The sequence below is a fragment of the Selaginella moellendorffii genome, unplaced genomic scaffold (genome assembly GCF_000143415.4).
Source record: "Selaginella moellendorffii unplaced genomic scaffold, v1.0 SELMOscaffold_102, whole genome shotgun sequence".
In the NCBI taxonomy this organism is placed as follows: Eukaryota; Viridiplantae; Streptophyta; class Lycopodiopsida; order Selaginellales; family Selaginellaceae; genus Selaginella; species Selaginella moellendorffii.
In genome coordinates, this window is record NW_003314363.1 from 338,529 (window position 1) to 358,952 (window position 20,424).

A 20,424-nucleotide genomic window follows, 5' to 3' on the forward strand; every position below is an offset into this window, starting at 1 on the left:
AGCACCTTTGCGGGGCCTTTTTGATCTTGGCACACCCAAATGTCACGCTTTTGCGGGGCCTTTTTGATCTGCGAGAATATTTTGTTATTAGGACCAGTGTCACCTTCAAACAAAGACTTATGTTATATCGAATCAAACAAGACTTTGGAGAGAACATATGATATCTAATCCGGATGATATACTTATCCTTTCACAGCTCCAACCTTTCCGAGGAGCGAATGTCACGCACTGACCAAGTTGAGCACGGCCGAAACCAGATGCAGTGAGCCAGTGACGCAGACAACGCTTCCAGGATCCAAATCCGCAGCTTTCCTGGCAGTCGCTAGAGCATCTACGACTGACTTGGAGATTTCCACGGCGATCTCAGGCTTGACTTTACTCCATGCTTCCGCAAGAGCTTCTGTAGTGGCAGACCTCACACTGCTTCCAGCCACGTCCGCAGTAGTGACGACTACCAGGGTTGGTCTTGCATCTGGACAAAAGTCTTAGATAAAGAAGAGAATAACTAGAAACTTGGCTGACCATCGGAGAACGCAGACGCGAATTTCAAGTGATCTTTGTCCAAAGCCATTGCGGTCACCAGTATGAGAGGTCGCGAGGGAAATGCAGTTTTCAAGGTGGTTCCTAGTGCTGCTGCTGATCCGGGAGTATGTGCTGCATGGAAGAAATACCATCTCAAGTTCGGATTTGCGAGGAGTTTTTCTTACCTCCATCTAATATGACCCTCGTTGAAGTAAACCCGAGGCTCTTTACTTGTTCATGGGTGAGAATCTGGAACCTCCCCAATATATTTGTTTGCTCCAGGCCCGTTTGAAACGCCGCGTCTGGGATACGCCAGCCTACACATTCAACAAGTAAGCAAATGAAAATGTCGTGAATAAACACCACCTTCCACTCGAAGGGACAGTGCAGCACAGATTGCTGTTAACGCGTTGTCCACTTGATGAGAACCAAACATACGCATTCTACAATTGTCTAAGAATAAATCCTGCAGATGCCAGAGTTAAAGCTGCTGAGGACACTCGAACAAAAATAAAAGAAGAAAGAAAGCATGAAAGAGGTTTACCTCGCCTGCACATCGTATACGCATATTGCAAACTTGAAAGCAATCACTTTCATCCGTTCGAATGCTTTTGATAAATCCATGTACGTCCTTCCCAAAGGCACTAAAGACGGGAGCATTCCTTGCCGATGCCTGTGTCCTTATGATACTCTCGGCAACAGGGCTCACCTGACGACTAAGAACAACCTGATAGCAAAATCTTAGCGTTTAAGATACGTGCAAAAAAAAAAACATACCGGACGTCTTTCCTTGATAATACCGGCTTTCGCTAAAGCGACGGTTTCTAGACTTCCGCCCAACGCTTCCAGATGTTCTTCGCCAATTGAAACAATGACGGACGCTGCAAGGCCTTCCGAATCAATCACATTCGTAGCGTCCCTTGCGCCACCAAGACCTGCCTAAGAACTTAAGAAAGAACAGCTTAAGAAAAAAAAAAGAAACTGTGACTAACCTCAACAACGGCAATGTCTACACTCTCTTGTGCAAAGTACTTGAATGCCAAGGCGGTAAAAACCTGCAAATGGACGATGGAACCAACAGTGAATCACTTGAGAAAAAAAGAGAGAAAAAGCCATGCCTCACCTTAGCACGCATCTCACCTCGAAATGAGTAAGCGTATGGTTTTCAGCTTCAATTACTTTCAGCAATGATTCACGAACACCCCAAAACAAATCATCCAATCCATTTGTCGAGATTGGTTTTCCCACGCAGATTCTCTCGTGAATGCTCCTCAAATGCGGGCTGCGAAAATCGCATGAGCTTGATCGTTTTACATCGAAAAACTTACCTCGTATAAGTTCCCACGGAGAACCCAGCAGCACGCAAAATGCTGCTGAGAAACGCAACAGTCGATCCCTTTCCTTTGGTGCCAGCGACGTGCACTACCTGAAACATGCCCCGTATTGGATCGAGAGACGCCAATCCATCGCACTTACTGGAAATTTCGAGAGAGGATTCCCGAGGCTAGAAACCAGGCGGCGCATTCTCCCAAGATCAAACCCCTTGCTCGTGTCTGTGCCTGCGTCCTTCGGCACGCCCAGCCGCTCGAGATCCCTCAGCTGCTGGAGGAATCGCAGCGCCCCTCCCTCCGCCATCGCTGGAGCGCTCTAAAACCCTAAAAGATATTCCGGGATTGTTTTCAAAAAGCTAGGGCTGACAAGGACGCTGACTCCGCATTAAAGCTTACGTGGGCGAATGGAATTTGAGCTCTCGGGTTTGAATGCGGCGAACAGGGGTGTTGGGAGGCAGGCTCTGGAGGCCGGCCTGGATCATTTGGGCGATGATTGGGTACTCGCATAGTACGGTTCCGTCGATTTAATGCGAAAGCTCTTGATTGATTCATTCATCGCTGTCGCTGGCGCTGGGCAACTGCGGTGCTCGTGATATCGGTTGAAAATTTTCAATGAGGACCAAAACGACAAGCGCTGGACTGGACGATCCAATCGCGTGCCGCTGCCACTGACGGGATCAATCAATTCGGCTGCTGCGAGCGAGCTACAACGATCAAAGGATTCATTGCGATCCAGAGCAGGCCTCACAAGACAAATGTGCGCAGAGAAAAGGGATTGATTGATTGAATACAACGATCATCAATCAATCGGCTAGAGGGCTTCGCAGTGACCACTTGGTGGGAGAGAGACAAGGAGAGGTTTTTATGATCTTCACATGGCAATCGAAGCGCTGGTTGTCTAGTGGACCAGGATGAAACGACACAAACTTACAACTCACACACAACGAACAACTGGAAAATTTTCTAGAAAAGGAAGAAAAGGTTGGAGCGGGAGAAAACCGATTAAACCGTCACAAACAAAGTTACCTTCCTCGATTCATCGCAATCGATCGTGACAAACTGATCATCACTGCTGCTTGGGAATTGGATCGATTCTGGTGAAACTTTGCTGTTTCGCAACGGCGAGGAATGCGAAGCTTTGGATTCCGTTTTCTTTCTTTATCTCTCTTTTCTCTCGCATCCATCACTGCCATGTTTGCTCGTCAGTGATCTCACAGCTCACTTGCTAAAGATCAAGTGTCATGTGTGTGTGTGTGTTGGTGGCGGTCTCAAGTTTGCGTAGTGGACACTATACTGTATAGACTTGTGTGTGTGCTGTTCGAGGACTTTGTCCGTGGAAGACAAAGCACAGCACAAACCAACATGTAAATTTGCCCAGGCCTGGCATTCGCAAGAACCGAGATTGCCCATAAGTCGTCACGTTGGTGATGACACCACCATATACCGTAGAAACAGTGCCCGAAACACTAAACAATGGCCTAGGAAACGAGTTCCCGAGTAGAAAACTCTAGTTTCTTTGGCACCTTGCTCATTAAAATCGACTTCTCAAGTAGAGAAACCATATTCTATCAAGCAAATGTTGGCTTGACTGGTATCCAACAAGCCCGATTCAATGCCCGGCAGTGGCAGGGCCAAAGATTAGGCCACTCCAAATGCGGCGAGACAAAGCTCTTTCACTCCATCCATCCATTTGAGCTGGGCCAGAGTGTAGTGTACTGCGCCAGTCCGTCCGAGCTGGAGGAAGAACACACAGCGATCACGCCGCCCAGTTGGGTGGTGTGATGGATCCATCGCATCAATCCATCCATCAAAAGGATCTCCCCCAACCTCTTGCAAGGATTATAAAAAAGTAGAGCGCGCGAAAAAAAAAAGCATGGAGAGGCCTTTCGTTGGATTTTTGGGGGAGAGCGATGGATCGAACAGGTGAGTTCGATTAGAAAACTAGGGCGGAGGTCTGACCGGTACGAAACGACCACGGCCTGGCGCCCGGAAGCATGTGGGCGCCCATGTGAGGCCCGGCTTGTCCGATTCCACTGCTCGCAACTGCTGGTCTTTAATTTTTTCCCTGACACTGCCACTCCAATTTGGATCCATCGTATATAAAATCCCCAGCCCTCCCCCGGAATCCCCAAATCCAAGCAAAGCGAGCAAGCAAGGCAAGGAGAAGCAAGCAGCATTGTGTTCTATAGATCTATCTATCTCTCTATCTTCCTCTCTCAATCGAGAGCGAAGATATATCAATCACACTAGCAAAGCCCAACAGCAAGAAGAACTCTCCATCCATCTCTAGCTCTACATCCATGGCTTTTCTGGCAAGGATTGGAAGTCTGCTCAAGTCCGCCTCGATCAAGAAGAGATCTGGGCGCAGCCTGGATCGCTCCTCCAGCAACAGCAGCTGCTCCTCGCTCGGCTCCTCCACTTCCGCGGCCTGGGACTGCTGCTACGACAGCGATCTCGACGTGGACCAGGCCCCCGATTCGTGCTCCTGCTCCATCCCCGCCGACGTTCCAAAGGGATGCATGGCGGTCATTGTCGGGAGCTGCGAGAAGAAGAGGAGGAGGTTCGTGGTTGGCACGCATCTCCTCTCGAATCCGGTGTTTGGGGTCCTGCTCCAGCGCGCGGCCGAGGAGTACGGGTACGAGAACTCGGGCGCTCTCGCGATTCCGTGTGATCCCGTCCTGTTTGAGCACTTTCTATGGCTGCTCAACAACAACGATCCCGCTGCCGCGATGCTTGAGGTGAACGAGCTCCTGGCTTTCTACGCGTCATGACCGAGCATCTTCATCCAAGAGAGCACTACTGGGATTCATCACGATCGATCCATCCAGATCCAGAGCAAAGAGTGCCCAGCTCGGCTCGGCAAGGAAGAAGAGACTGAAAGAGGAGCACGAGCACGGGCTTCATTTGAAGAGTCTACAGCTTGTTCGAGAGCACATTTTGGGCTCTAGATCTGGTGCTGCTCCACCGAAATTGCGCATTGCAATTCGTGACGGCGGCGTGACTGTGATCGATCGTATCAATTGTTTTCTAGCTCACACACACACAAGAATACTACTAGTATTACAATACATTTCCTTGTCATTCAGTCAAAGATTTACTGAGGTCCATGTTGAAGAGCTAAAATGACATTTGAACATGCTCACTGTTGTTTTGAAGTGGTAGATTTTAGAGGAGTTTGAAGTGCCCAAGATTTCAGTGCCTCAAAGCTGGGGTCCGGGCAGTTGGGCTCACTGACCACCCAAAAAATCCGCCCCTGAAATGTGCGCTCCTCCCTCCACAAGTTCATCTTGTGGTTCACCTTCTGATTTCAGTTTCTGCCTTCTGCCGCTGCATGCAACAGCAGCTGCTGCCTTATCAACCAGCATCTCCCATCAATTCTCGTCCCAGGCCTGGCTTCAATTCCCACTTTCTGTGTGTACTCGTACTTGGGATATAGAATGGAATAGATCGAAAATCCATATAGCGAAATATGACCCGCTGTTCTTCCTCCAGCCCCATGTTGCCTTATTCTCCAAGGACGACGGGACGGACGGAGTAAGGTACTCTGGACTTCTTCTTTTCTCTCTGGTGGCTACGTCTCCACAGATATAATGCGCTCCACTCCACCTCGAGCTAGCTCGATCTATGCCACAGAAACAGAAGCGATGAAATTGCAGCCACGAAAAATTACTGCACACGGATCAAACCTGTCGCCGCCAACAGTAACCGAACCAAACCGCTGCACAAGCCAACAAAAGGTACGACGGAAAAAGTTGGCCTAGATGGAAACACTTTGTAGACATTGCATGGCCAACCCCACATATATTAGCTGGCCACACTCCTTGTTATTAAATTTCTCCTTTACTTTGCCTTTTTCTGGCTATTTGTCTTTGGTTCTTTCGGTTGTGCCGGCTTCGAGCAATGTGGCGTGAGATCATCATTCCAATTCCGTGCTGAGATCACCTCCATTTTGATCTATGATTCTGCTTTGGCCCGGGCAACTTTTTTGTTAATATGGTGTCATCAAAAAGCGAGAAAAAGAGAATCCATCCAGGTGTGCTTCACATCGCGGTCACTGATTTTCACTCCAGTCGAGCAGTATATCGGGTCCTTGGTATCCATCCCTAGGACACACGCATTTCTTGTATAGAGATCGTAGAAGATCAGTCAGTCGCTAGCAATGACGATCCTTTCCACCAAGTTGAGAAGATTGCTACTCAGCGCCGCCGGCAAAGCCCGCGCTCTCTCCCCCTCCTCGATTCGCATCGCCTCCTTCTTCAGCTCCTCCAGATCAGACTCCTCCCGATCAAACAGCTCCAGGTGCGACGAATCCGATGGCTTCTCCGATCGAGACGACGGCGACGGCGACGCGGAGATCCAAGAGAAGTATCTCGCGGATGTCCCGCAGGGCTGCTTTGCTGTATACGTGGGCCGCGACCGGCAGCGCTTCGTGGTCGGGACGTGCTTGCTGCGCGATCCCCTGTTTAGGGTTCTTCTGGACAAGGCCGCGGACGAGTATGGCTTGGATCGCCAGGGCGCGCTGCTCATCCCCTGCGAGGCTGTGCTCTTCGATCACATTTGCTGGCTGCTGGGCAACAATGATCCGGCGGCGGCGAGCCTGGAGATGGAGGAGCTCCTCGATTTCTACTCCAGCTGATTTGGATCAAAGCTTCCTTTCGTCCTTTGATTTGCTGACACTAGCTCTCCCCATTCTTTTGTATCAACTGGTATATAATCTAAGATTGTGAGCGTGGTTGACGCACCACCAGATGGATCATGGATTCCACCACACGTCGCGATCCAGCGCGAAGCAGTGCGAGCTTGTGGAAGATTCTGGGACGAAATCCACCGTTTCAAACAAGACATTTCCAGGGAACCTTTTAGATTCTTCCCTTGCAGAGTGATTGATTGCGCCAGCACAAAACAAAACTTGTGCTTCTATCACGATCAATCAATCAATCAGTCGTCGTGAGATGGAGGAGAGCCGCCTTAAACAACGTTGTATTCTACAATTTCCCCTTGTGGGGCATTTTTTCTATGGTTAACCGCTCCTATATATCGTTGAAAAATGGCACCGAAACCCATAGTGCCCCGCACATGATCAAGTTTGACATTTATTTTGTCATGCGTTGTTTTTCCAGAGAGCCAAGCAAACCTAGCGTGCAAAACTTCTTAGATCCCGCAAAGCGGCATTTGCACTCGGCTTGTTTCATCCCCGATTTGGTCATTCAAAGTAAAAACATCCACGAAACACTGAACCCTCTGGTCTGGCTCACTTGTCCCCCTGTGATATCTCCCATCAACTTTAGTTATTTCTACATTGTCTTGTTCTTCTCTCCTTTACGTTGCGTTTTGCCCCAAAAAGATTCCCCACGGCGCGGCCACGCGGCGGATCGAACCCCCGACCCCTTGACCCCGGTCAAAGCCCCGGTCAATCATTCAATCCCTTTTTATTTGTCCAACAAAACCGTGCACACGGCAGGTACCCCCGGCGTACCGTACGGCGGGTGGGCAGTTTCAGTTTCCCAGAGACAGCCACACGTGGCAGCACCAGATTTGCATCAGTAAATGCGGTGCCGTACCCGGCCGTAGCACGGAATCACGGGGAAACGCTTAGCGTCGCCCCGTACAAACGGCCGGCTCTGAGGCCGTCGCGGCCCGGCAAAGCAATCGTGATCGTCCGATGGCATTCATTGGTCCGGTTAACGAACGGCCCAACCGACTGACCGTCCGTACGCACCGCGGCAGCGTACGGTCGAGCGCGCAGTTTGGTTTACCTACCTTTGCGTGAAAACAGTCAAGTGGTGTCTGGAAGTAAAAAAAAAAAAACCATGGCAGCGAAAGTCACAAGTGGAAGTAGTCACATGATGAAAGGATATTCGCTGCATTAGAAACTAGAGAGAGGAGGATCTTCTCTGTGCTTGGAACTAGTTAAAGTGTAAGTGATGTTTTTGCTTAGATGTTGTTAGGTTTTTATATAACTGCTGAGTAGTTGGGGAAGAGTTCCTTCATCCCCTTGGTGTGGTGCCACTAGGTAGGGCAGAAAGAAAAAGGAAAAAAAATTGGGCATTGTTTTTGGGTTGTAGACTGGATCACTACTCCACATTGTGAGAGGAGAGAGTCTCAGCTCCAAAACTCCATTCTAATCGCGAGCTAGTTTAAATACCCGCGGCGGCTTTCTTCTTTCCCTAACCGCCAACGCGTTCCTTGTGTTTGAGAAGATCATCAATCGAGTGTCTGTGTGTTCTCCTTTTTTTTCTCTCTTTTCTGGCTGTGTGGTCGATCGAAGTGAATGTGAGGAAATGGGCTGGATCTAGGCCGCATTGGGTCTCTTGGGTTCCAATCCGATCCTCCTGGGTCGCGCTCCATCGCCAGATCTCCTCGCGCGCGGCAATGCACGTCCATGGCTGCAGTGGCGGTGCCACTCGCGGCAGCATCGCGCGCGGCCTCAAGAGGCTCAAGCTCCTCCAGCGCTTGAGATCCTCGCGGGTGTCGAGGGATCACTATTCCTCCAGCTCCGGGAGCAGTAGCCTCGGCTCGGATTGGCTCCAGCGCACGTCCAGCTCCTCCTGGGAGCTCTTCAGCGAGGAGGAGGGCAGCCACAACGATGGCTACGATCACCATAGCGACGACGAGGAGCTCTATCTCCCAAAGGACGTCCCCGAGGGGTTCCTCGCCGTCTACGTTGGCGAGGAGAGGAAGCGCTTCGTGGTGGATGCCCGGCATTTGAATCACCCCTGGTTTAAGATCTTGCTGGAGCGATCGGCGGAGGAGTTTGGCTTCGATCACAAGGGCGGCCTCACGCTCCCTTGCCGAGTCGTGGTGTTTGAGAGCCTCCTTGGTGTTCTTGAGCGTGGCGATACTCCCAGCTTGAAGCAGCTCGCCCAGATCGAAGAGCTCCTCGCGGTATAGGAGGGTGAGGTTCGTGCAAACCACCATTGATTGATCTCCTTCTCTTATTTCCTTTCTAGAATCTAGTGAGAAAGAAAAAAGAAAAAGCTGAGGAAGTGGTGCCATTGTCACTAAGAATGCGTGCGCGCCCTCCTCGCTCTCTCTCTTTCGCACAAAGTGTATGTAAAAGGGAGCAGAGTTTGAAGCTGGAATTTTCTTTCGTTCTTTTTGTTCCCTTCCAGTGATCAATTCGATCACCTCAATTCAATCAAGCTTAGATCATGGGTCGCTTGTCACTTTCGATTCCATAGATGATCACCTCATGGTTTCTAGACGAGGACGAGTATATTCGGCTAATTTGAGCGATTGTTGTGGGCCTAGGAGATTCCCCCGGAATTTGTTTTTGTTTCGTATGCTTGCGGCTCGAATCCTGGCCGGCTCCTGTCGTACACAGACAATTTGGTACGTAAATTAATTTATCCAGATGGAAATAAAATGCTATCACCGAAACTTAACTGTAATGATAAGCTATATACATTTTATTATTTAAAAATAAAAACACACTTCTCTTTTTCCTCTGATGTCATTGTTTTGAAAACTACTTCGATTACTCGACTTCCATTTTGTGTCAAACTCTTAAAAATGTGATATTGTGATATCTTTAAAACGAGGGAATTGATACGATACGTGCAAAGACGTTATCTCACATATAGTTTTACGCAATAGTGAAACACCTCGTCGTATTGGAGCGATGGCATCTTAATTTTTACAAGCAATCCACTCACACTCAACAGCTTCTGGTGTTACAAACACCTCTCTTGATTTTGATTCTTCTCCCTGCAAAAACTCGGTATCAAAAATGCCTCTGTTTGAGCCGAATTCCAGAGAAGTTGCCGGGAGATTTGATTGCTTCGCATCGATCTTCTTCCTCTAGCCGCTTTGGACGCTGAGGAGTGTCAAGCTGTGAGGCGGTGAAGGAGGACGAGGACCAGGAGGAGCAGCTGTTTCGCCGCTTGCAACTCTCCACAAGAGATCCTCAAACACCTCGACTTCGCAGTGGATAGTGAGCCCCCCATTGTGATGGTGTCCAAACTCCTCCTCCGCCTTCTCTAGCAGCTCACGGAAGAGTCGGTGATTCAAGTACTGCGTCTTGAGGAGGAACCGGAGGCGCTCCGGGCCAACGTAGACAGCCAGGTAGCCTTGCTGAACGTCCCTGGAGCGGCAATCCTCGGAGTCGGAGTCGTCATAAATTCTGGAGCTCGGAAAGCAGCGGCCGGGAAAGGAATGCGCCCTCTCCAGGGAGGCTAGCTTCTGGTATCTCTTGAAGCTGCTCCACACCTTTTGCACCTTCATCTTGGCGAGAAAAAGCGAGCTAAAAACCAGACCTTCGGAGGAGAAAAGGAGAGAACCGACACAGCTCGATCGAAGAGGAACCGTTCGTTTGATCCACTCTTTTCTCTCCTCTCCTCTCTTCTCCCAGAGAGCCGAGACGCGAGGAACAAACAGGCCTGATAAGCACGAAACGGCAGTGAGAAGAATAAAAAATATATATAGCGGAGACGAGCGTGGTGGGATCACCCAGCGTGGTGCCGGCTGCCTACACCACGCGAGCAGCTCCAAGAAAATATACACGCTACCTTATCTCGCGCAAAGTCAATGGCTCCTGCTCCAGAGAAAGCCGGCTCTTTTCAGCACTGTGTAGAGGCATTTCACCTCCGCAGAATCACCAGCGGTGTCATCCGAGAGCTCCGGACTCTTGCCTCAACGCAGATGGATAACGCTCACTTGTCCTCTTGCAGAGCTTTGATTCATTCTCTCCACCGCCCTTGCCGCTGTAGAGAGTAAGTCAGCCGCGAATAATATCCAAAAGAGCGGAGGTCACCGTAAATACGTTGTTCATTGTGACTTGTCCAGATGAGCTCGGATATTTCTGATATTTGTTTCCCCCCGTCGGGCGCCGGAACGAAAGCGAACGGGGATTACTCTGCGACGAGCGGGTGGCGAAATGGAAATTCTCTTGCATTGACAGGCCGGTCACTGAGTCCAACTATAGCTGAAAGAACCAAAACGAAGAAGAAAAGTGGACAAAGAAAACTATTAAGTCTTGGCTTGTGTCTGTTTTATGCAGTGACTTTAGCGGGGTGGGAATCTCCGGGTCTATTCAGGTGCTCCACCTGGTACTAGCTGCGCAAGAATTTGCCAATGTGAGAAAGAATATAAAAGAGAAAACCTCTCTATAATGAGGAAAGACAAACTAAAGCTTACGATTGCAATGTTGTTCCCGTTGAGAAGAATTTGGTCCAGCTTGGTGATTCGTTTGCCATCGGGCGTGATCTCACTGCAAGAAGCCTGTTTAGATGAATGGAAACAATCCAAAGAAAAACAACTTTGAGTCACAAATCTTGCCCAAGCAAAGCCGGCAAAAGAACTAAAAAAGAAGAGAAACTTACTACTCGGTCACGTCTTCTAGAACCATATTGACGTAAACATCAAAGCCACGCAGCGTTCCAACGAGCTCCTTGTCGCCCTTCATGATTACCCAGATTTTGGAGCCAATGCATCGATCGATGAGCTCTACGGCAAGCGATGCGTCAAGCAATCGCGTCACTGGAATCTAAAGAGAATGCGAATGCGAGCGCTTACCCGATGGAAGGAGCTGCGATGGATTGTGCGCCATTGTGCCACGCGAAGAGGAAGCCCTAAACCTCGCGATGCCGAGGAATATCCGTGTTTGAGATAACCTAGATCGGGCGGGAAAACTCGAGGACAAGTGGCGGATCCAACGGCTACCCTAGAAAAGCTTCAAAGAGGGCATCGCGTCCTTTCTCAAGCTCGTCGACTCGCCAGGGACAAGAAGAGGAAAACCATTCGATCGATCGATTGTCCCATTCCAGCACCGATGCGGCCAATCCCTCCTCCACCGCGCAGCTCCAGCGCGAGATCGAGATGGACTTGCGCAAGAACATAGACAGGATCTCGTCGTCGCAACACAGGGTCAAGATCCTCACGCTCCTGGCGGTGTCCGGGACCGTGGCATTGATCATCATCGTGAGGAGGAACAACCAGGGGTCGCGGGGGCGCGTCAATAGCCCCGGATTTGGGAGCTCGTCGCCGAGCAGGAACAACCAGGTCTATTCCTCACCGGATCCGCCCAGGAAGCAAAACATCTCGGCGCCGCGAGGGCACTCGGATCAATCATGGAGCTTGCAATCGCTCTACCAGCGCAGCCGGCCAAGCCGCGGGCAACGCGCAAAGGATTTCGCGCGCCGGGTCCGGCATCGATGCTACGTCCATCGCCTGGATTTCCTCTTCCTGGCGGCATTGATCGGTTTGGGCATTTACGCTTATGGATTTTCGGAGAGGAGGTACCAATCCCAATACAGTAGCTACAATCCACTCTACTACTACCAGCAGGACCCGGATGGCTGGTTTTCCTAGCGAGGCCGAAGAGGTTTTTAGGGCTCCTCCTCTGGACTAATGTACACAATAAGCTAATTAAAATTATGAATTTAATTAAGGGAAAACGTAGAATATTCCTTATCCCCCTAGGGGTTTTGGCAATAGCGTTTTTCTTCTTTCTGGGAGAAAGGGCAATGGCCGCGGCACTTCCCGTCTTCGAAGGGCTTCGATGCGCCACGACGAGCAGCTCGGTGAGTTTTCAATCGGTCGATCGGCGTGCTTGCGGCTGAAAATCTCATTGTCTGGCGCTCTATTTGGCCGAGTAGGCAAGGCTTGATGGCGTTTCGCTGGGAATTTCGCAGCCCCGGAGGCTGCGAGTGATGGCGAACAAGAGATCTGTAAAGACTAGGCAGGTAATGCGACTCGCATCCGAAAATGTGGCTCGATTGTGGACATTTTTCTATCTTTTTTTTTTTTGCTTTCACAGATTATTTTGTCTGAGGATGTCGAGTTTCTCGGCAAGACGGGCGATCTCGTGAGCGTCAGGGCTGGGTATTTCCGGAATTTCTTGTTTCCGAAGGGCAAAGCAAAGATGGCAACACCGGAATATCTAAAGTGAGTCCGTGTGCTTCTTTCTCACGGTGTATCGACTACTTTGGTGAATTCTTGTGTGTATAGGGAGCTCAAGCTTGAGGCCGAAAGAAAAGAGAACGAGAAGAGGAAAGTAAGTTGTAGTTTTCTGCCTCCCTCTTTGTGTTGAATATGAATCTGATGGTGCTATCTGCAGTTGAGAGAGGATGCTGAAGCTCTGGCACGGGAACTGCAAAGACTAGGACCTCTCAGCGTGAAGCGTAAGCGTGGAATGGCCAGGCTGATTTTCGGAACGTAAGTTTCTCGATTTGTTGGGACTTCATAATACCGAAGTTGTCTTGCTCCATGCAGTGTGACTACCCAGGATTTGGCCGACATTATTGAATACCGGACGAAGAAGTAAGCACATCTGTGATTGTCTTCTAATTCTCTATAGCACTCATTTCTTCTCATTGCAGGAAAATCGACAAAAGGAACATGACCGTCCCCGAAATCCGAGAGATTGGAACGTACACAGCCGAGGTCAAGTTGCATCCCGAAGTAACAACTCAAGTAAAGATCACCGTGGTGGGAAGCTGAGGCAAAGTTGTGAACTTCTACATGTAAGTAGAAGCGACTTTGCAAGCGTTCTGACTGTGAGCCTGCAGCAAGGCAAAAGTGGGAGGCTCGAGCTGCGAGACACAGCTCGCCTGTTTCTTCGTTTATCTTGACGAAAAAGTCGGCTTTTCCTTACGACCCGACTTATAGGGCTGTGAAATTCCGAGTTGTGATGAACCAGCTATGGTGCTTCATCCGGGTTTGAATTGTTCGTGCTTTCCTACTACTTCATCGTCTTTCAGTGACTCAACTCAAGCTCCTGGCAGGTTCTCGCCGGCTCCGTCTTGTGTGTACGTGAATTCTCGTCCAGCAGTGAAGCAAGACAACCATAGCTCGAGTAGCTCGAGATTGGAAGCTGGCTTGGAGAGATATCCTCCTCTTCTGAGGCAATGCGGAGCAGCAAGAGATCTCTCGCAAGCCAGGCGGCTGCACGTAGAGATCATAGAGAACGGGCTAGACAGGGAGAGGTTTCTGGGAAATCTCTTGGTACAGGCTTATGGAAAGTGTGGAAGTCTCCAAGACGCTCGGACAGTCTTCGATGGCATGGTGGACAGGAATCTCTACTCGTGGACACTGCTGATAGGAGCCTATGCCCAGAATGGGTTTCACAGGGAAGCACTGGACTTGTTCTGGGCGATGGACAGGCAGCCAGACAACGTTACGTTCTTGACAGTACTGTGCTCTTGCTCGAGCTGCGGAGATGTTGCAGAAGGCCGAGCTCTTCACGAGAGGATACGATGCAGCAGATTTGAGCGAGACACGATGGTGGGAAACGCACTCATCAGCATGTATGGCAAGTGCGACAGCTTGGTCGACGCCAGAAGCGTTTTCGAGTCGATGGACTGGCGGCAGAGAAATGTGGTGTCGTGGAATGCAATGATCGCAGCGTATGCCCAGAACGGGCATAGCACTGAAGCTCTGGTTTTGTACTGGAGGATGAACTTACAGGGGCTGGGGACGGACCACGTTACGTTCGTCAGCGTTCTGGGTGCATGTTCTTCCTTGGCACAGGGCCGAGAGATTCACAACAGGGTGTTCTACTCTGGGCTGGATTCGTTTCAGTCGCTGGCCAATGCACTGGTGACGATGTACGCGAGGTTTGGGAGCGTTGGTGACGCGAAGAGGATGTTCCAGAGCTTACAGACGCGGGACGAGACATCGTGGAACGCAGTGATTCTAGCTCACTCTCAAAGCGGGGACTGGAGTGGTGCTCTTCGTATCTTCAAAGAGATGAAGTGTGACATGAAGCCAAACTCCACCACTTACATCAACGTGATCTCTGGGTTCTCTACTCCAGAAGTGCTACCGGAAGGCAGGAAGATTCATGCTGAGATCGTCGCAAATGGTTTCGACTCGGACTTGGTGGTGGCCACGGCACTTATCAACATGTATGGGAAGTGTGGAAGTTCGCATGAGGCGAGGGAAGTGTTTGACAAGATGAAGAAGCGAGACATGGTCTCGTGGAACGTGATGATCGGGTGTTACGTCCAGAACGGGGACTTTCATGAGGCACTGGAACTTTATCAGAAGCTGGACATGGAAGGATTCAAGCGGACCAAAGCAACGTTCGTGAGCATTCTCGGCGCGTGCTCTAGCGTGAAAGCTCTAGCTCAAGGCAGGCTCGTTCATTCCCACATACTGGAGAGAGGCTTGGATTCGGAGGTTGCTGTGGCTACTGCTCTGGTAAACATGTACGCGAAGTGTGGGAGTCTGGAGGAGGCGCGGAAAGTTTTCAACGCCATGAAGAACAGGGACGCGGTTGCCTGGAGCACGCTGATAGGGGCATATGCAAGCAATGGATATGGGAAGGATGCACGCAGTCTCTACGAGGGAATGGTCAGGGAGGAACTCAAGCCGGACAATGTCACCTTTATGAGCTTGCTTGGAGCTTGCTCGAGCTTCGAGGAGTGCTCCTGGGTGGACTCGGAGATTGTGAAGAACGGGTTTGGGAAAGACGCGGTGGTTGGAACTACGATGCTCAACACTTACGGGAAGCACGGGAGAGTCGAAGAGGCGAGGAAAGTATTCGACAGGCTGGGATCGCGCGACACCATCTGCTGGAACGCCATGATCACGACTTACGTCCAAAACGGCTGTGCGGTGGCGGCCATGAAGATCTTCAGGGAGATGACCGGCGCCGCTGGCTTGAAGCCCGACGCCGTGACTTTCATCGCCGTGTTAGAGGCCTGCGCGAGCCTGGGCCGCCTCTCGGAAGTCAAGGCCCTCCACGCGCAGATATCCGAGAGCGAGCTGGAATCCAACGTGGTGGTGACGAACACGCTGATCAACATGTACGCGCGCTGCGGGAGCCTGGAGGAGGCCGAGCGGCTGTTCGCGGCGGCCAAGGAGAAGACGGTGGTGTCCTGGACGGCGATGGTGGCGGCCTTCTCCCAGTATGGCCGCTACGCGGAGGCGCTGGACCTCTTCCAGGAGATGGACCTCGAGGGAGTGAAGCCGGACGACGTGACTTACACGAGCATCCTGTTTGTGTGCACGCACGGCGGCAGCCTGGAGCAGGGGTGGCGCTACTTCACGGACATGGCGGAGCTCCACGGCCTGGCTCCAACGGCGGACCACTTCGCGGCGATGGTGGACCTGCTGGGACGATCCGGGCGGCTCTTCGACGCAAAGGAGCTGCTGGAGAGCATGCCGTTTGAGCCGGACCCGGTGGCGTGGATGACGTTCCTGACGGCGTGCCGGATCCACGGGAAGCTGGAGCTGGGCGAAGCCGCGGCAGAGAGAGTCTACGAGCTGGATCCGTCGAGCACTGCTCCTTACATCGCCATGTCCAACATCTACGCGGCTCACGGGATGTGGGAAAAGGTGGCGAGCGTGAGGAAGAAGATGGAGGAGAGGGGGCTCAAGAAGCTGCCGGGGCTGAGCTTCATCGAGGTGGACGGGAAGCTCCACGAGTTTAGCTCCGGCGGGAAGTACCATCCCAGGACGGACGAGATCTGCGAGGAGCTCACGCGGCTCCACGGGCTGATGCGCGCGGCGGGCTACGTCCCGGACACCAAGGCGGTGCTTCACGACGTGAGCGAGGGGGAGAAGGAGACGATGCTGTTGTATCACAGCGAGAAGATGGCCATCGCGTTTGGGCTGGTGAGCTCGCGGGGGAGCGGCGAGCCCATCCGGGTGGTGAAGAACTTGCGGGTGTGCTCCGACTGCCACACCGCCACCAAGTTTATCGCCAGGATCGCTGGTCGGGATATCATCCTCCGGGATTGCAATCGATTCCACCGGTTTAGCAGCGATGGGAAGTGCTCGTGTGGGGATTACTGGTAGAGAGAGAGAGAGTTCCAGCAGCAGCGGCGCCGCCCGCCCCGCCGCCATGGTGTGGAAGATATAGTACTTAATGCTGGTCGTGCTCGTGTTGTGAATCTCCCGTGGTGGCGATCGTTACCACCACCACCACCACCACCACCAACAGTAACACAAATTCATTTACAAAGAATTTTCTCTTTTTTTCTTGAATATTCTTTTAGCCAAGAAAAAGGAATACAAAAACTTTGAATGAATTTAGCATGATTGAGTTTTTACTTCGAGAAAAAGATAAAATGTCTTGCAAAAACTTTGAATGTCTCCACAAGCATTATTTACATTGTCGCTATTGATGGGGCTGCGTTGTTGATTTTAATCCAAGCTGGCCTCAAATTTCCACTCGCAGTCGTCATTGTCAGGAGCACTCGCCTGGCTGTGTCCTCAGCCTTCTCTTGGAAATATGGCATCTTCAAGGCGTCTTGCGCCGAGATCCTCCTCGCCGGATCAATCGCTAGCATCCTCTTGAGCAGCTCCACCGCATCGGGGTCTTTAATTCCGCTCCTCGCGTCCTCGGCTTTCCACCGCGCCATCTTCTCCAAGATCCTCTTGCGTGCTCGCTCTCGGCGCCTGTCTTGATAGCCCATGCCACAGCCATCGATGTCCAGCTTCTTGGCGAAATCAGCCACAAAGTAGTCGAGCGAGTCCCAGTCCTCCTCGTCGGTCACGTCAAAGGGATTGCTACCCAGGAGCATCTCCGCGAATATACACCCGGCGCCCCACACGTCGATTGCGGTGCCAAAGCTGGTGGCACCCTTGAGAAGCTCCGGAGCGTTGAACGTTAGGGTGCCGACCTTGTTCGACCAGGGGCGTGTCCGCAGCCTCCTCGCGGCAGCGAAGTCCGCCAGCTTCACCACAAGCTTATTCTTCTCTCCATCCCTTTTGACGAGAACGTTGCTCGTCTTGACGTCTTGGTGAACGATTCTGTGCGCGTGAATCCACGCCAGGCCCTCGAGGATCTGGCGCATCACGGCCCTGATGTCGTGCTCCCCAAGCTTGCGTGACAAGATCACATCGCTCAAACTCCCGTCCATGAGCTCCATCACCATGAATGTCCCCTGGTTGTTGCAGGTCAACCCAAGAAGATTGACAACGTTGTCGTGCGCTACCTCTTCCAGGATCTCCGACTCGTTGATGATGGCATCGTAAAGGTACTCGTGCTCGTACATCTTCTTCATGGCTACTTTGTCTCCAGTCTCTCGGTGGAACCCAACCCTCACCTCTCCGTCGCCTCCAGCGCCTAGCAACCTCGCGTCACTCGCCCACACATAGTCTGCCATCGCTCGAAAAAATGAATGGTTAGGAAAACCTAAAGGATTTGTTTTGCAGAAAAAGGCACCTAGCTTCAAGAAAAAGATGAGAAAAGGGAGTTTATTTTAATTACAAATGTAAAAAGAAAGGAAAAAAACTCTTTAAATCTTGCTGCGGGCAGCATATTCTCCTTGAGCTTCCTTGATCATGTCCAGCCCTACGTTGGGTGCGGTTGCAGAGGACCTGTCTGGGATCGTCAAGAGAGCACCATAACTACACACACACACACAAAAAAGTAAAGAAAAAAAGGATCAGAAAGCATATAAAAAGAAAATGTGCCAAGCTTTTTTGTTTCGGTTTTGGCTATTGAGGGCCGAGATGTAAAACGCCAACGTTTATCTCAAAGAACCATGAGATCGCCCGGGTGCAAAAGGTTGAGGCGTGGTACTCCTGCAAAATCACAGCATATCTCTCACTTACACACACACACACACACAAAGGAGAGATTTTAAGCTTGGTGATAAAAAGTGGTAGAAAAAAATGACCAAACAACTTAAAAGGTGCAAAGAGAAGAAAATGGCCAAAAGGTTTTTAGAATCTGACCATTTTTTTCTCTCATACTTTTACCCATCTTACCTTTTTCTATAATATAAAAAAGGTGGTGACAGAGATTTTTAAAAAAACATTGGAGTTCTTGATGAGTGTGAGAGTATTGAAGCTAAAAAAAGGTGGTGAAAATCGTGCAATGAGAAAAAAATCTGACTGGGGTAAAACTAATGTGGATTAAAAAAAGCTGGGTGTTTGGTTTTTTAGGGCTCTTGACGATGACGTGAGAGAGAGCGAGAGAACGGGCGATCGACGATCGGCGCGGCGGCTGCGCGCGCGCGAGGAGAATCCATCCATGTCATCAGAGCAGCAGCAGCAGCGGCTGGAGCGGGAGCGGCGACAAGGCAAGTAAGAAGAAGATGAGCAGCGGTGGCGCCATGGCGGCGGAAATGGGGATCCCCAGCGGCGCCCTGGAGCGCATCTTCGTCCGCCTGGACCGCGACGACGTAGCGCGCTCGTGCGCGGTGTGCCGTGAAGATCTTCAGGGAGATGACCGGCGCCGCTGGCTTGAAGCCCGACGCCGTGACTTTCATCGCCGTGTTGGAGGCCTGCGCGAGCCTGGGCCGCCTCTTGGAAGTCAAGGCCCTCCACGCGCAGATATCCGAGAGCGAGCTGGAATCCAACGTGGTGGTGACGAACACGCTGATCAACATGTACGCGCGCTGCGGGAGCCTGGAGGAGGCCGAGCGGCTGTTCGCGGCGGCCAAGGAGAAGACGGTGGTGTCCTGGACGGCGATGGTGGCGGCCTTCTCCCAGTATGGCCGCTACGCGGAGGCGCTGGACCTCTTCCAGGAGATGGACCTCGAGGGAGTGAAGCCGGACGACGTGACTTACACGAGCATCCTGTTTGTGTGCACGCACGGCGGCAGCCTGGAGCAGGGGTGGCGCTACTTCACGGACATGGCGGAGCTCCACGGCCTGGCTCCAACGGCGGACCACTTCGCGGCGATGGTGGACCTGCTGGGACGATCCGGGCGGCTCTTCGACGCAAAGGAGCTGCTGGAGAGCATGCCGTTTGAGCCGGACCCGGTGGCGTGGATGACGTTCCTGACGGCGTGCCGGATCCACGGGAAGCTGGAGCTGGGCGAAGCCGCGGCAGAGAGAGTCTACGAGCTGGATCCGTCGAGCACTGCTTCTTACATCGCCATGTCCAACATCTACGCGGCTCACGGGATGTGGGAAAAGGTGGCGAGCGTGAGGAAGAAGATGGAGGAGAGGGGGCTCAAGAAGCTGCCGGGGCTGAGCTTCATCGAGGTGGACGGGAAGCTCCACGAGTTTAGCTCCGGCGGGAAGTACCATCCCAGGACCGACGAGATCTGCGAGGAGCTCACGCGGCTCCACGGGCTGATGCGCGCGGCGGGCTACGTCCCGGACACCAAGGCGGTGCTTCACGACGTGAGCGAGGGGGAGAAGGAGACGATGCTGTTGTATCACAGCGAGAAGATGGCCATCGCGTTTGGGCTGGTGAGCTCGCGGGGGAGCGGCGAGCCCATCCGGGTGGTGAAGAACTTGCGGGTGTGCTCCGACTGCCACACCGCCACCAAGTTTATCGCCAGGATCGCTGGTCGGGATATCATCGTGCGGGATTGCAATCGATTCCACCTGTTTAGCAGCGATGGGAAGTGCTCGTGTGGGGATTACTGGTAGAGAGAGAGAGAGAGAAAGAGAGAGAGAGAGAGTTCCAGCAGCAGCGGCGCCGCCCGCCCCGCCGCCATGGTTTGGAAGATATAGTACTTAATGTTGGTCGTGCTCGTGTTGTGAATCTCCCGTGGTGGCGATCGTTACCACCACCACCACCACAGTAACACAAGTGGTTCATCGTTTACAGAGGATTTTCTCTTTTTTCTTGGGAATACAAAAACTTTAAATGAATTTAGCATGATTGAGCTTTTATATGATTTACTTAGAGAAAGATAAAATGTTTTGCAAAAACTTTGAA

At 51.7% G+C, this 20,424-nt stretch overlaps 7 protein-coding genes across 7 annotated transcripts; 4 read left to right on the forward strand and 3 right to left on the reverse strand.

Annotated features, from left to right (window-relative positions):
• Nucleotides 1-99: 99 nt before the first annotated feature.
• LOC9630338 (dihydrofolate synthetase) lies at nt 100-2,163 on the reverse strand. The gene is made up of 10 exons (XM_024663795.1): nt 1,999-2,163; nt 1,851-1,948; nt 1,663-1,804; nt 1,515-1,577; nt 1,300-1,461; nt 1,067-1,249; nt 889-988; nt 708-839; nt 523-654; nt 100-472 (listed from the first exon to the last, which is right to left on the reverse strand). The coding sequence occupies exons 1-10, from the start codon at nt 2,155-2,157 to the stop codon at nt 222-224; spliced, it is 1,422 nt and encodes a 473-aa protein (XP_024519563.1). The 5' UTR covers nt 2,158-2,163; the 3' UTR covers nt 100-221.
• A 1,380-nt stretch (nt 2,164-3,543) lies between these two features.
• On the forward strand, nt 3,544-5,004 carry LOC9630339 (auxin-responsive protein SAUR50). Its single transcript, XM_024663811.1, has one exon. The coding sequence runs from the start codon at nt 4,154-4,156 to the stop codon at nt 4,622-4,624; it is 471 nt and encodes a 156-aa protein (XP_024519579.1). The 5' UTR covers nt 3,544-4,153; the 3' UTR covers nt 4,625-5,004.
• Nucleotides 5,005-5,972: 968 nt separating this feature from the next.
• Nucleotides 5,973-6,624, forward strand: LOC112342243. The gene has a single exon (XM_024663769.1). It carries the CDS (start codon nt 6,013-6,015, stop codon nt 6,487-6,489), a length of 477 nt encoding a protein of 158 aa, XP_024519537.1. The 5' UTR covers nt 5,973-6,012; the 3' UTR covers nt 6,490-6,624.
• Nucleotides 6,625-7,819: 1,195 nt separating this feature from the next.
• LOC9629564 lies at nt 7,820-9,041 on the forward strand. Its single transcript, XM_024663798.1, has one exon. The coding sequence runs from the start codon at nt 8,226-8,228 to the stop codon at nt 8,742-8,744; it is 519 nt and encodes a 172-aa protein (XP_024519566.1). The 5' UTR covers nt 7,820-8,225; the 3' UTR covers nt 8,745-9,041.
• A 399-nt stretch (nt 9,042-9,440) lies between these two features.
• LOC9629565 (auxin-responsive protein SAUR50) lies at nt 9,441-10,716 on the reverse strand. The gene is made up of 3 exons (XM_024663797.1): nt 10,606-10,716; nt 10,361-10,555; nt 9,441-10,231 (listed from the first exon to the last, which is right to left on the reverse strand). Exon 3 carries the CDS (start codon nt 10,074-10,076, stop codon nt 9,654-9,656), a length of 423 nt encoding a protein of 140 aa, XP_024519565.1. The 5' UTR covers nt 10,077-10,231; nt 10,361-10,555; nt 10,606-10,716; the 3' UTR covers nt 9,441-9,653.
• A 5-nt stretch (nt 10,717-10,721) lies between these two features.
• LOC9630340 (sm-like protein LSM5) lies at nt 10,722-11,459 on the reverse strand. Its single transcript, XM_002989952.2, has 4 exons — nt 11,367-11,459; nt 11,174-11,297; nt 10,989-11,061; nt 10,722-10,907 (listed from the first exon to the last, which is right to left on the reverse strand). The coding sequence occupies exons 1-4, from the start codon at nt 11,398-11,400 to the stop codon at nt 10,881-10,883; spliced, it is 258 nt and encodes an 85-aa protein (XP_002989998.1). The 5' UTR covers nt 11,401-11,459; the 3' UTR covers nt 10,722-10,880.
• Nucleotides 11,460-12,285: 826 nt separating this feature from the next.
• On the forward strand, nt 12,286-20,364 carry LOC9630341 (pentatricopeptide repeat-containing protein At3g57430, chloroplastic). The gene is made up of 11 exons (XM_024663734.1): nt 12,286-12,373; nt 12,449-12,535; nt 12,610-12,737; nt 12,801-12,846; nt 12,910-13,007; nt 13,065-13,112; nt 13,172-16,591; nt 16,991-17,181; nt 17,436-17,600; nt 17,700-17,779; nt 18,936-20,364. Exons 7-11 carry the CDS (start codon nt 13,494-13,496, stop codon nt 20,130-20,132), a joined length of 4,731 nt encoding a protein of 1,576 aa, XP_024519502.1. The 5' UTR covers nt 12,286-12,373; nt 12,449-12,535; nt 12,610-12,737; nt 12,801-12,846; nt 12,910-13,007; nt 13,065-13,112; nt 13,172-13,493; the 3' UTR covers nt 20,133-20,364.
• The last annotated feature ends 60 nt before the right edge of the window (nt 20,365-20,424 follow it).

Coding starts and splice junctions, on each gene's coding strand:
- LOC9630338 (XM_024663795.1), bottom strand. CDS start 2,157: ATGGCGGAGGGAGGGGCGCTGCGATTCCTCCAGCAGCTGAGGGATCTC. Junction 989..1,066: donor GTATACGATGTGCAGGCGAG/GTAAACCTCTTT, acceptor TGGCATCTGCAG/GATTTATTCTTAGACAATTG. Junction 840..888: donor ACTGTCCCTTCGAGTGGAAG/GTGGTGTTTATT, acceptor TTGAATGTGTAG/GCTGGCGTATCCCAGACGCG.
- LOC9630339 (XM_024663811.1), top strand. CDS start 4,154: ATGGCTTTTCTGGCAAGGATTGGAAGTCTGCTCAAGTCCGCCTCGATC.
- LOC112342243 (XM_024663769.1), top strand. CDS start 6,013: ATGACGATCCTTTCCACCAAGTTGAGAAGATTGCTACTCAGCGCCGCC.
- LOC9629564 (XM_024663798.1), top strand. CDS start 8,226: ATGCACGTCCATGGCTGCAGTGGCGGTGCCACTCGCGGCAGCATCGCG.
- LOC9629565 (XM_024663797.1), bottom strand. CDS start 10,076: ATGAAGGTGCAAAAGGTGTGGAGCAGCTTCAAGAGATACCAGAAGCTA.
- LOC9630340 (XM_002989952.2), bottom strand. CDS start 11,400: ATGGCGCACAATCCATCGCAGCTCCTTCCATCGG. Junction 11,298..11,366: donor ATCGCAGCTCCTTCCATCGG/GTAAGCGCTCGC, acceptor CGCTTGCCGTAG/AGCTCATCGATCGATGCATT. Junction 10,908..10,988: donor ACGGGAACAACATTGCAATC/GTAAGCTTTAGT, acceptor ATTCTTGCGCAG/CTAGTACCAGGTGGAGCACC.
- LOC9630341 (XM_024663734.1), top strand. CDS start 13,494: ATGGTGCTTCATCCGGGTTTGAATTGTTCGTGCTTTCCTACTACTTCA. Junction 17,601..17,699: donor CGAGGATCTGGCGCATCACG/GCCCTGATGTCG, acceptor TGGTTGTTGCAG/GTCAACCCAAGAAGATTGAC. Junction 17,780..18,935: donor TTGATGATGGCATCGTAAAG/GTACTCGTGCTC, acceptor GCGACGACGTAG/CGCGCTCGTGCGCGGTGTGC.